This window comes from Parasteatoda tepidariorum, chromosome 9, assembly GCF_043381705.1.
Source record: "Parasteatoda tepidariorum isolate YZ-2023 chromosome 9, CAS_Ptep_4.0, whole genome shotgun sequence".
In the NCBI taxonomy this organism is placed as follows: domain Eukaryota; kingdom Metazoa; phylum Arthropoda; class Arachnida; order Araneae; family Theridiidae; genus Parasteatoda; species Parasteatoda tepidariorum.
Window position 1 is genome coordinate 24,713,446 of NC_092212.1, and position 13,936 is coordinate 24,727,381.

The window sequence follows — 13,936 nt, forward strand, 5'->3', positions numbered from 1 at the left end:
TAAAAAAAAGAAGAGTAAGATAATAATTTTTTTTTAGTTTTAATACTAGCAATTTTGAGAATATTTTATAGTATTTCAATAATTATAATTGGATGCTATTTTAAATATAGTGGTATTGAAAATTAAGAGATGCTTTTAATTTTCTCTATCATAATAAGTTAGAAAGCTTCACACAAGATCTTTCGAATCATGTCAACAATTTTGTCATAGAAAATCTTCCATAACATTTACTGCTAAAAAAAAGATTATTTACATTGACAAAAATAAGGAAACATATCCATATTTTTGTCCAACTCCTGCATATAAAATGTATTAATAAGGTAAAATAAAAGAAAGTATGATACTATTTATGGATAGTCCCTAAACTTAAATATGGTATTTATTTTTACCTAATAATTTTTCTACTCATGTTTTGCAACTTTTACCGGAAGAAAGATGTGGCATTTTTAATGCGCTTAAATCTTTATCTTTTTACGAAATTGTATCACTTCCTTGTTCCGAATATTGATTGACTTTTTACGAAATCTCAAGTCAATCAATAATAAATCAAGGATAACTAGTTTCCGATAGATACGATGAATAAAGAAGAAATGATGAAAATTTAACCCGCAAGGAATTAAATCATAATTGAAATATGATTCAACCTTAGCAGAATTAAGAGAGAACAACAGTGTGATGGAATGGAAAGGTTAACTTAAAACCATCCAACAATTAAGTTTGTTGTGAAATATTTTATCCAGGGATAGAGAACAAAAGGGGAATTTCTTTTTAAAAACTTTAGTTTCATGAGGCTGTTGATTTAACTCATTTTCTCGCAAATTTTTACATAATTGGAAAAGTGATTAAGAAAGGGTGGTAGTACCGTGCGTAAAATAAAAAGGAATAATTCTGAATTAATTTTATTCTAGTGATCGGATTTTCACAAATACTGGGTTGTCAGAGGCGGCTAAAAATTCGATAAGTAATGATTAATTATATCATATTAATAGATACCAAAATTATTAACTTTTATTAACATATTTTTTTAGTTTACAGTTGTAAGCATACCCTCCAACTTATGAAGATTTTGAAAATAATTCTTTCTAGTGGTAGCGAACCAAAGTAGAAATTTTTAAAGCAAATGGATCTCTCATAAAACTTTTATCAGAACCTAAGAATCTAGCCATATGGCCTGCACTTTTATAAGTAATAGTGGACAAGTTACGCTAAAATTAATTTTTTTTAAATATTAAGACATTAATTTTGCTACCGTCTGAAAAGAAGATTTCTGAAACTACGGAAATTCCGTAGCAGTTGGAGGGTATGGTTGTAAGCATAAGCTGGGAACTGAACTGAACTGTATTAAATATCAGGACTATTCATGTGGTTAGATGATCGTTGAGTTTTGACTTTGTAGTTATATGGCATAAGCGAAATCTGGCCTGGAATGTATAACCAACGCCTCCGATAACTGAAAGCCGCCACATAGTTTTTTATAAGTAGTCCGATCAGACCACTATGAGTGTAAACAAGTTTACAAAAGAGCAGTTTAATAGAAAATCTATTAAAAATTAGTAAGTGGTAGCAAATATATGACTAAAAATTTGTTAAATTTATGAATATGATTGGTTTGTCTTATTTACATCTCAACCATTACAGATTCAATTCTCAAGTATATGTCATACATTTCCGTCAAGTACTTTTAAAATGGAATTTGGGTTTATGCCCACAACTGGTTCGTTTTTTAAATTATCTGTGCAGACTACAAATAAAATCCCGTGAGGAGGCGATGGTATAACTGGGGGTCTAAAATTGACCCTTTTTCCATTCATGAATATCTCTAAAAAGCTGGCTACATAGCAGGAACACAAATGGCAAAACAGAGATTTAAAAAAGAGAATGGCACATTTCATTGGCAGTTACTAAATTAAAACATGAAAGTACAAATAGAATTATGCAGAATTACAAATAGAAAAACAAGTAGAAATTATTTACAAAAATATTAAAAATCCAGAAAGTAAATTGATCATAAATACAAGTAAAATAAAATCAAAAATATTTGCAAAATAATAAAATTACAAATGAGATAATCAATATAATAGGTTCTGATAAAAGGTTAGTTACCTGTAATTGTGGCAGAGAAATCAAAATAGTTAAATTGCGTACCTCTGTTAAAGTAAGGACGCGTGACAGTTAGGTCACGCCTTTAAAAGACCAACAAGGGATTGGCATAGATAATAGTGGGATCGGTTTCACATATAATATAAATTTGAATTGTAAGTTGTAGTGGTAATTTATTTATTAAAAGGTTATAGATAAATTAAAATGACCTGAGTTTCTACCTCTTTATCATACCTGCCAACTTTTAATCCCTTCCATTATCATTTTTCCCAGTGGTATTAAAATGGAATTAAAACTTCAATTTTAAGCAAACAAATACGTTGTATTTGAGAAAACTTAAGTTGACAACCATGATAGTAACGCATATTAATATCTGTGCTTAATTTTTGTAAGAATAGTGGTGATCAAAATCACTTAAAAATTAAATTTATAAAAGAAAAAATAGTATATATTTACTACCACTTTAAATATGAAAATAAAATCTTCCGGAAAATCCGGAAGAGTTAGCAGGTATGCTTCATTCATTTGAATCGACCGTAGCTTCCCTGCAAATAAGTGCGATCATCATAGTTTAAAAAAAATAACCTATAAATATTGCTTATTTAACTATTAATTAAGCTACATAACCAGACACAAAAAGTACTTTCTCCGAATAAACATATTTTTTTTCAACAACATATTATTTTTTGAATTTTGGATCCTAAAAATATTGGAGTAGTTGCCGTTTGAAAATTATGGTTCCAATAGTTCTGTCAGGAGAGCGGTTTAAAGTTTGTGTCCCTTATTGTTAATTTTACTTTTTGAGTCATCATATCTCAAGAAGTTTCTTAGTTATTTGTATATTTTGTGCATATAAGTTTTGTTCATCCTAAAGTAATTCCAGGTAAAAAATCATTTTAATAATTATTATTTTTAAAAATATGTATTTTATCCCTTTAAGACCTGATTCAGTTTGAAAGTATTTATTTTTTTTCTTGTAATAATAGCTCAAAACGTCAAAAGGTTGTTGTTAATTTATTTTGTTATAAACATTACTCTAAGAAACTAAACGTAATCCAAGCGCATTAGAATACATTATAGATATCATGATCCAATTTTAAGTTTCTGAAGATAATTATTTTTAATATTAAAATGGTACTTTTTAGAGAAGAAAATTTTTACTCAGTTTAAACTTCTTTTAAAATGAATATATTATATCACTATGCACAGACTGGGAAAATGTGTATAGGCACAATCGTGCAGGTTGGATGTTAAATGGATATTTAATAAGGGCGAAGAAAAATGGATTTGAAAAGTTTACAAATTTTTCCATCATTTGAATTGATGTAATTAGAAATGGTAAAATACTAAATTTGAAATAGGTCAAATGGTTTCTGAATTATCAACTTTTTAAAAAAGTTGTATTTTTTAAATTTGATTCCTCGAGAGCTATTCGACCAATTTCGTTTTGAAACATACATAAACTATTAATACCTCTGGTTAAGTCATTTGCCTGTAGTGTTATACCAATGCCTCTACACGGTTTCTTATAGGTGGTCCGATCAGACAACTATGACGGCAAATTTGTAAATGAAGAGACATTTAATACATGATCTAGTAAAAATAAGAAAGTGGTAGCAAATATATGTCTGAAAATTTGTTGAGTTTATGAATATGATTGGTTTGTCTTATTCCATTGCCAACTTATACAGATTCAATTCTCAAATATATATATGATAAATTTCTCTCAATTACTTTTATAAAAGGTTTTGGGTTTATGCGCACAACTGGTTCACTATTTTAGCAGTCTCCGCCGACTACAAAAAAACCTACTACTATAAAATACCGTGTGGAGGCTTTCTGAAGTAGGAGGTGATCTCCTACATCAAAAAGCCTCCACACGGTTTCTTATAACCACTTGTGCGCATGAATCCAAAACCTTTTATAAAAGTAATTGAGAGAAATTTTTCATATATATTTGAGAATTGAATCTGTAGTGGTTGACAAGTGAATAAGGCAAACAAATAATATTCATAAATAAAACAAATTTTTAGTCATATATTTGCTACCACTTTCTTATTTTAACTAGATTTTGTATTAAGTGACTCGTTCGAAAAATGGATACCCTTCACATTGGACGTCTAATCGGACTACCTATAAAATACCGTGTGGAGGCTTTCAGTTATACGCATGTCTTATTTGGAAATTTTTTTTTATTGTGCCTTGACTTCAAAAAAAAAAAAAAANAAAAAAAAAAAATAATAATAATAATAATAATTATTTCATATATATTTATATTAAGTATATATTTTCAGTTCAGTTAATTTTCAGTAAGTTATATTTTCAGTTCTTGAATTCGTTGGATCAACAAAGCGTACGAACATGAATGGGATTTTCAATCTCGGTTATACAGCCGGATTGTGCACATTACCTCTGATTGCTTATTTCAGTAGACACTGGATTACATTTGGATTAGTCACATCTCTTGTGTCAGTGCCTTTACTTTTGTATTGGAAGTGAGTATGCATTCCTGGATTAAACGCAAAATTCATATCATTTTTATATTAATATAAAGTGATGCGTTAACGCAATAGCGGCTGGGAGGGGTAAATAAATAAATAAAAAATGATTTTTGAGATAAATATTGTGGGATTCCCTCTTCCCTCTCTGGGATGGACACGAAGTGTCCATTTGAATGTAAAAGTTTAAGCCTTTCTAGGGTGGTAGGATAAAAACTAACTATTTTAGTCAAATTTTCTCTAGAACATTATTAAAAATTGCAAGTTAATAACTTTTTATGAAATAATATGCATAAAATAGGCTTAAGGTATAATCATGGGTTAAAATTATTAAATGAAATTTCCAAATAGTTATAAGAAATGGAAATTTTTATCATAATTTTTTTTGCACTTGTTTATTTAAAAAATATATATATACTTCGGGAAATTAAACAAAATCAAACAAAAATTAAAGGAATTACGTCAATGCATTTCAAAGGAAATGCTAAATGTTATAAAAATTGATAACATTGCGAAAATACCTATTTTTTAAAGTTTTAAACTCAAAAATATGCCCTCTCTCAAACAGTAAATTTGAAACAGTAGGAAATTAGAGGAATTAATCGCAAAAAAAAAAATGAAAAAAGAAAAACTCTTCCGAAACTTTTAAAGAAAAAAAAATCTGAATGACACTGGGGAACAAAATTTTTTTTTGGTTCTGTTGCATGAGATTTTTTTAAAGAATTTTAGATATTTTCATGTCGTTGATTTCAATTCTACAATTGGTTTCTCTCAACAACCCTTGCAGCAAAATAACTTGGGCCCTCATTGGGCCAATATTCATAAATCTTGGCTTACGAAGGGTTTAAAGGGCCTTTATTTTTCCGATATCACCCCATATTTTACAGCCACTTTACAAGCAATATCGGTCTTATATAGAATTATCAGATTCACCAGATATTTTATAACCATTTTAAGCCAATGTAGGTTCTTGGCCAATGTAAGCCCTATATAGACCATTCTAGAACCAATATTAAACAATGTAGACATTCCAATATTGGTCCCTCGGTGCACGTTCTTATAGGATTCATATTGAGAAAATTTCACGCTTCCCCCCCCACTCTTTTTTGAGTAGGGGAATTCAATCTTTCATTTTAAGAGAGTGTGTTTTGTGAAAACCTCATTATTTTTTAAATTTATTAAAGTAACTATTAATTATAAACTTTGGTATCTCGAGTCATTTCATCTTCCATGATTTTGAACCTATGTTTTTCGAAAACTTTATTTTTTAAATTTACTAAAGCAACTATTAATTACAAACTGTAGTATCTCGAGTCATTTCATCTCCAACGATCTTAAATCTATGTTTTGTGAAAGCCTCATTATTTTTTAAATTCATTAAAATAACTATAAATTATAAACTTTAGTATCTCGAGTCAATTCATCTTCAATGATCTTGAACTTATATGTTTTGGAAACCTATTTTTTAAATTTGCTAAAGTAACCTTTAATTATAAACTTTAGTATCTCGAGTCAATTCATCTTCAATGATCTTGAACCTATGTGCTTTGAAAACCGTATTTTTTAAATTTACTAAAGTAACTTTTAATTATAAATTTTAGTATTGCAAATCACTTCAGTTGCAACAATCTTAAATCTATGTTCTGTGAAAACCTCTTTTTTATTAAAAATTTATTATAGTGACTATTAATCATATACTTCAGTACATCAAATTTTGACTATATTTGATCAAAAGTGAAATAAAACATATTTTTTTTCCTTCTTCATAAGATTCCAAGGAGTAGGATATTACATTTTCAGTAGAAAAAATATAACGAATAAAATATATATTGTAGGTTTGAAATTCCTTCGGCGTAATTTAATCCTTTGCACTCCGCTGTCCCCACGGGGGCACCATCAACAGTCACCATTTTAAAATTAAAAAGTTTTATAGCTTAAAAATTTGTAACCACATAATTTTAAGAATTTTAAAATTAAATAACAATAGTATATTGTATATTTTTAAATGCTATAGTGCTGATATTAGATGAAACAGCATTTAAAAGTAGGGGAGAGTTGGATAAAACGGGACAGTCGGACAAAACGGGATACGTCGCCTAGGGACCAGACTATTGCAGCTATCTAGTGGACAACGACAGAAAAGTGTTATTCGACCGTGATTATATCATTCTCGGTGCGTCCCGCCTTGAGATCACTATTTGATAGAAAGTTGTAGGTCTCAGAATTTTTTTACTCTATTTTTTTGCCATTTTCTACATTTACGTGCGTTGTTTTTTACATTGTACTGCCTACATATATGGGAATAAAATTCCGGTGAGTATTAAATTTAATTAACCATTTATTTACCAATATTTTTATGTGCAGTCTATCTAATTTTCTTTTCACATTTACGCAGCAACCATGTTTGTTTCAAAAAGTGACGGAGTCGGACAATACCGGAACACTTGTGAGTTGGATAAAACGGGGTAGAGTTTTTCATGTCCCGTTTTATCCACCTATTTATTTATTGGATTATTACATTTTAAAATAGCCATATATTAATGTAGGCCTAGACTTTTTAAACAACTTATTTATATTAACTATGTATATTTTTTGAATAATTTAGTCTCCTTATATAGTAATGCAAAATTTGTTTATTAACGTTCATTATTAAGCATTTTATTTTCGACTCTAGGATTTCACATCTTTCTTTAGAACTAATTGTAATGTATTTCTCTGATGAAGACTTGAGATTTTTTATATATAAACTTCTTAATTTTCTGGATTGCTCAATTCAATCTACATTCAATTCTAAAATGAATTCTTCTCTTTGTAACTGAAGAATTTAAATGCTTGATTATTAAAGAGTCTTTCAGGGATGTTACGACATCAATGGAGTGAATTAGAAATAAAAGTGAATTAGAAATGGAAGAAAAGGAAAGGATTATTAAACTACAAAAAAAGAACCAAGAGAATTGAAGAAAAGGCTGCTAAGAAATCTCTATTAAGAGCACAAGGCACATCTCGACAACGAAAAATGTGAAAATAAGCCTTCATGTTTGAAAACTCATAGTCTTTAAAAACAAATGTAGCATCATATTTTTTTGTGTACTTACTTATAAAACAACAATCTATATAAAAGTGTTAGAACAGTAAAATCCCATGAATATAATTTATAGAAATTTTGCTTTGCAGTTCTCTGTCAGTTAATTATGCTTTTCACTTAGTTTTATGCAAAAAATTAAACATTGTAAACCCTATCCCGTTTTATCCAACCCAGGTATGCTAAAACGGGATATGTAAGAGTTTGGAAATTAATTTTTTTTTCTATTTCACAGTCATTAAAATTAGTTTAAAATATGTTTTTTGTGTGCTTCAATAAATGTTGTAGCTACAAAAAAAATAATGTATGGTTTTCCTTAACAGATATTCCGTAGTAAATAAAAACAATAATGGTATCCCGTTTTATCCAACTCTCCCCTACTCGGAGTGCAAAGGGTTAAAAAGTAATTTTTTTTTAAAAAAAGAAGAAAAAACTCTTAGTCATAAATTTTTTTTATATATCTTCGTTTTTCAATTTTCGTGACTTGTAAATGTTATATTATAAGCTTTTTTCTTTAATTATTAGACCTTTATTTTCAGATTTCTACCTGAATCACCACGATGGCTAGTTTCCCAAGAAAGATACAACGAAGCTGCAGTTATTTTATCTGGAATTGCTCGTGAGAATGGTAAAATATATGATGAAAAGCAGCTATTACCAAAATTAATGGTAAGAGATAAATAATGAGTTATTTCGGTTTGAATTAGTTTTCTGATCTAAACCTCTTTACATGTTCCCATTTCGGGGACTGATCTTTTTTTATTTTCTCAGTTATGAAGAAAATAGTCACAGGAACTAAGAACATTGCTGTGAGACACGTAATTCTCGTCTTCACAGAACTATTTTACTAATAAATTGTCATCAGAATGAAAGTACGGATGCTTCAAATAAAAAAATTTTAACTATCATATTTCATCAGACAGATACTTTAGTTTTATATAAGAAAACGACTTCATGAATAGTTCTATTAACGAGTTATCGATTATTAATTGACTGATTATTAATCGATTCTTTTTGTTTTGAAGGGAATTGCTGACACTACATCTCAAATTTCTGTCGTAGTTTAGTTTCATAAAAATATAATACGCTGGTTATAAATATAATACGAGAAGTGTTGAACTAATACGTTTATCCGGCCAAAATGTAAAGCCCCAATAATTTGCTTATCAGTTACGATAATTGAACATGAATTGTACCCATGTACAGGGTTTGGACAAAAATATGGAAATACTTCTATACTAACTATATTCTAATATTTGTTTTCTTCTTCTTCTAAATCTTCCTCTTCTTCAAATACTTCTATACTGTTATTTCTTTCAGCAGCAAATGTTTTGGCAGATTTTAAATCACGAAACTGTTGGCACAATTATTGAAGATCGTGCTTGAAGCTTTTAGAAATGGTGTCCTTTCTAACCATACAAAATTTACACCTACCAAAATGAGCGTAGGAAGTTAAAATTGTTTTTCCTTTTTAATACCACTATAATTAAAAAAACTTTCTTTAATAAATAATGCAATTGCATATCAATTAAAATTGCCTGTAATAATGCGAAATAATTATCATTCGCGTCCTTTCCTCATATTGATGGATCTAAATTTTGCATGGTTAAAAATTACGTAACCAATATTTACGTAATGTAAGGTCAAAAATTACGTAAAGTTTTGCTACTTAAATTTGTCTTTTAAGACACTTGTGCTAAGAAAGATTGCTTACATAGAATAAATATAGAAATGTTACCGTAATTTTCTCCAACCCATGTAAGTATCTTTTGCTAATGTATTCGAGTTTGTCAAATATTTTATTTTTGACCGTTAGAGCTCTCCATGAATATGAATTCAATTCTAATATTGAAGGTATGAAAGTATAGTAAGTAGTCTGCCAGACTTATTCAAAATTGAACCAGTGTTGCGCATGAAACCGAATTCTATTTCAATAGCAAGTGAGAGAAAAATTCCATATACATTTAACAATTGAATCTTTGGTGGTAGACAAGTAAATTTGACAATTCAATTATTTTCATAAATTAAAACAATATTTTAGACGCGTATTTGCTATCACTTTCTTATATTTATAAAATTTTCTATTAAATGGCTTTTTTATAATTAGTTAACTTTCCTAGTGGTCTGATAGGACTACCTATAAAATCCCGTGTGGAGGCTTTCGAGTCGAAATATGCTGGGTATTATTAGTCTCTACACAAATTTGTAAACACTATCTTTTTCGATACATAGTTTACAAAATGATGCATTTTTACTTCGTGGTAGTGAAACGGTACTTCAGTATTATTTTTTGTAGTTAATCATAAAAGATTATCTTCCACAGTTTAATTAAGTTCATTATGTATGCTATTAAACGTGATCTGGGTAATTCAAAAGTTTAAACTTTCCTTAGTTGCTATGGAGTAAAAAATTGCATTCAAATTTAAATTGTTTGAAATGTATACAATTGCTTTTTTTTTATATAACATGTGTTTTAATTTTATTAGTGTAATTCAATTATTTAACACGTTCACGCCGGGTGTTGCGCCTGAAAGCGAGACGGAAAAGAGAAAATAGAAAAGAGAAAATACTGGTAGAAGAACTGTTTCAATATTAGATAATATTCGGGAGAAGATAATCTATTCTCAACAATAACAATTCACTGTAAGGAAATTTATCATGGCGAAGAAGCAATTCAATATAAAAATTGCATCCGTTAAAAACAATTGGTAGTTATAGATTTTTATTATTCCCGGAAAAAAACTAAAATATGAAATTTATTTGTTACCAGTTTTTACTCCAGTGCGTCGTCACCCGATGAGACAATCTAGCGTGACCCACCGGTGGGGAACATGTTAAGGTTAGGGATTATTTTTTCAATGGCATTGCACTGAAGCAGAACTTTTTGATAGATTTTTTAAAATTTTTTTTCCATGAACTAAGAATTCGTCTTACCTTATATGTATCTGTTTATATTACTTGTGTTTAGTGGTTATAAGCTTTTTAATTCTAATTTATTAAAATATGGTAGTAGTTGAAGTCTCTAGCATAACCTCAACTGAAACATGTACAGAGATGCCAACTGCTCCGGACACGCCAAAATAATAAAAAAAACGGTAAATAACTGCAAAGTAAATTTTGCAAATATTTGACTTTTTCTGCATGCTTTTTAGAAGGTAAAGCATGATTGAACAATTACAAATTGGTGAATTAAATAAGCCTACGAATTATGTAGAAATAGTGGTGGATAAAAATCTACTAAATTGAATTTATTAAACCAAAGATTACAATTGAGAAACTATCACTTTAAAATATATATTTGCTGTCCGGAGCAAGTTGGCATCTCTGCATGTATTAAGCTCCAGGCAGTTCATGGAAATTATTTTGACATGACGTTTAGATGACCACCATCAGTGCTTCTGTTCTTTAGGTGTATTACAGACATGCGAATTTGCTCCGGACAGAAAATAAATATTTTGGAGTGGTAGTTTATCAATGTATTATTCTTGGTCTAACAAATTCAATTTTTTAGGTTTTTATCTACCACTATTTCTAAATAATTCGAAAGTTTATATAATTCGCCACTTTTGTTGCAATTAAGTCATGATACAGCGTTTAAAAAGTGTGCATAATTAATATAATATATGCAAATTTTAGTTTGTAGTTGTTTACCGTTTTTTAAATTATCATGACGCGTCCGGAGTAGTTGGCATCTCTGGTACTACCATCAAAATTTTAAAAAGCACCTTAGGGATGACGAGACCGGACGAGTTGCTGAACCCGATTTACTTTTAGGAATTATTAATACCCAGACTCTTAATTATTTTTTTTTTGACTTAGACTCTTCTCATTTTAACTTCCAAATTTTATATTGAACTTTTAACTTCCAGATTTTTCAATTTTTTGATCTTAAACTTTGATTTGACATTAAATAATGTTTGTGATTTTAAAATTTTAGCCAATCAAATCAAATTCTGAATTTTAATTAACTTTGTGATTTTTGATTTTGACTTTTTAACCTCCAATTGTTTATATCCGTTGTGATTTTTAATTCTATTCAACTTTATTACTTATTTAACTTTATTGCCACTTAGAGTTTTTAAAATTTTGATTTGCTGTATAATCTCTGTATCTGTATTCATACGTTATCGTTACCACCCGTTATTTTATATTGTATGTTTTTTGAGGATCTGTATATCTTTGCGTATATTCTGTATTAGGGGTGGACGAAGCACCCAATGCTTATTAGTATAATAATTGTTTTTTAATATTTCAGAAAATTGCAGACATTGAACATAAGGAAAGATTGGAAGCAAATAATTCTCCGGTAGACTTAGTTCGATATCCTAGCTTAAGAAGAAAGTTCTTAATTATCACCTTGTGTTGGTAAGAAGGATATGAAGTAGAGTAACATAACTTGTCAACTTTTTACGTTTTTTGCTCGCCATTTTTTCTTCAAATAGTTGGGGGAAAAAACAGAGTAGAAGCGTTAAATTTAGCAAAACTCGCTTTAATTTTGAGAGGGTTGAAAAATTAAAGAGCTGAGTAAATGAAAAAAGTATGCGATATTTTCCAAATTATTTAATAATTAAGGGAAATATCATAAAGAGGTCGAACCAATATGGTTACATTTAATATACAGGGGGTGGACAGAATAATTGAGACACTGCTATACTAATACTATTTTTTATATTACTGCAGAAATACTTAAGGGATTATTTTATAACTTCATAAGTGTTTAGAGCATGTGATTTCTTATACACATCAATGAGGGTTGAGGGACCCGCAATAAATTACAAACGGAAAATAAAATTTTTGGTCACCCTATGCCAAAAAATGTAACAATCGATTTGTAACTTGTAACAGTTATTTTGGCTATTATATGCAATAATTATGCAAAAGTTCGTAAGGTTAGCTTAAATATTTATGGAGATATGGACATTTATATAAGAAAGTAATTATTTTGTCTTACGTTTTATTGCTATAATTTTAAAAAATTGAATAAAGCTAAACAAAATTATTCGTGCAATTTAAAATTATTTTTAAATATTTTTCTTTAAAATTTGAGAGAAATTCGTTTAAAACTGCGCAAGATATAAGCAATTAAAGTAGTTCTTTTATTCTGCTCATGTGCGCGAAAAATCAAGAAAATATTTTTCTTAATTTTGTTGCAAATCGTATTTGGCAACTAATAAAAAAACGTACGATTTGAAGATCTTAAAACTGTAAAAAGTTTCAAACAATTTTCTAAGAGGGTTTCGTACTTTTTAAGAGAATGCAAAAAATGATAGAAGGTTTTCCACATATTTTAATTTTGTACTATTAAACAAGATTTATTAAAAATGACCCGGCATTGTTGGGAATCAGTTGAGGAAAGTATCTTTTTTTCGTCTGTCTTCTTTCCTTATTAAATCACATTTTGCTGTATGCACTTCATTGCAAGATATTATCATTTGTTCTTAAATTCTGTCTTTTAGCGCACAAAGTTAGTCCCTAATAATGTTTCAAACTTTTGTATCAATTATTAAAATTGCATTTGTTGACTAGATAAAATTTTATGAAAAGCTTAGACGAAAGAAAAAGGGAATTTATGAATTTTTTTATTTAAGATGGGTAATAAAGTTTAGACACAAATTTAAATATATTTATTGTAAATTGTTACGCAATTAGATAACAAAAGAATCGTACGCACCTGGAAAAAATTAATAACTGGTATTAATTTTGTTTTCACTAATAGCTTTTTCGGATTTATCTATGTATATTTACTTAGAAAAATTAAAATATTCCTGTACCTACAGTCACAATAATATAAAAAATTACTTTAATATTTTTTTAATTTCTTCCCGGTGTATATGAATCCTGTAATATCCTAGTATAATTTTAAAATAAAGAAACACAGATTTTAGTTTTAAGAATTTAATTTGGAATAATAATCAAAGACGTAATATTAGCGGAAAAAGGTCCGAAAGTATGACAATTAGATAGAGAGTGACCACAGGCTGAAGTTTATTTTGCAAAAATCTAGACGTCGATCGAAGAAACAAAGTATTTTAACTGATTCCTACTGAAATGTACTTGCATAAAGATTTGTGTTAAAATTGTCGAACAAAATTCTTAAAAAATAAAAGCAAATTGAAACTTCTTAAATTTACACAGGGTTCGAACAATCTTTAAAAATTTTAAAAAGGAAAAAAAATAAGAAAGTGAAATTCCTTTAAATAAATTTGCAGTTACCAACACTATTAATATTTATAAATCAATTTACATATATTTGAAA

At 28.6% G+C, this 13,936-nt stretch overlaps 1 protein-coding gene across 1 annotated transcript in view; it reads left to right on the forward strand.

The window, feature by feature from the left end:
• The window catches only part of LOC107445047 (organic cation transporter 1-like), a 57,858-nt gene that overhangs the window by 16,633 nt on the left and 27,289 nt on the right, over positions 1 to 13,936 (forward strand). The window contains exons 4-6 of the mRNA XM_016059358.3: positions 4,427 to 4,595; positions 8,220 to 8,349; positions 11,936 to 12,045. Coding sequence (XP_015914844.2) covers positions 4,427 to 4,595; positions 8,220 to 8,349; positions 11,936 to 12,045 — 409 coding nt within the window. The remainder of the gene's footprint in view (positions 1 to 4,426; positions 4,596 to 8,219; positions 8,350 to 11,935; positions 12,046 to 13,936) is intronic.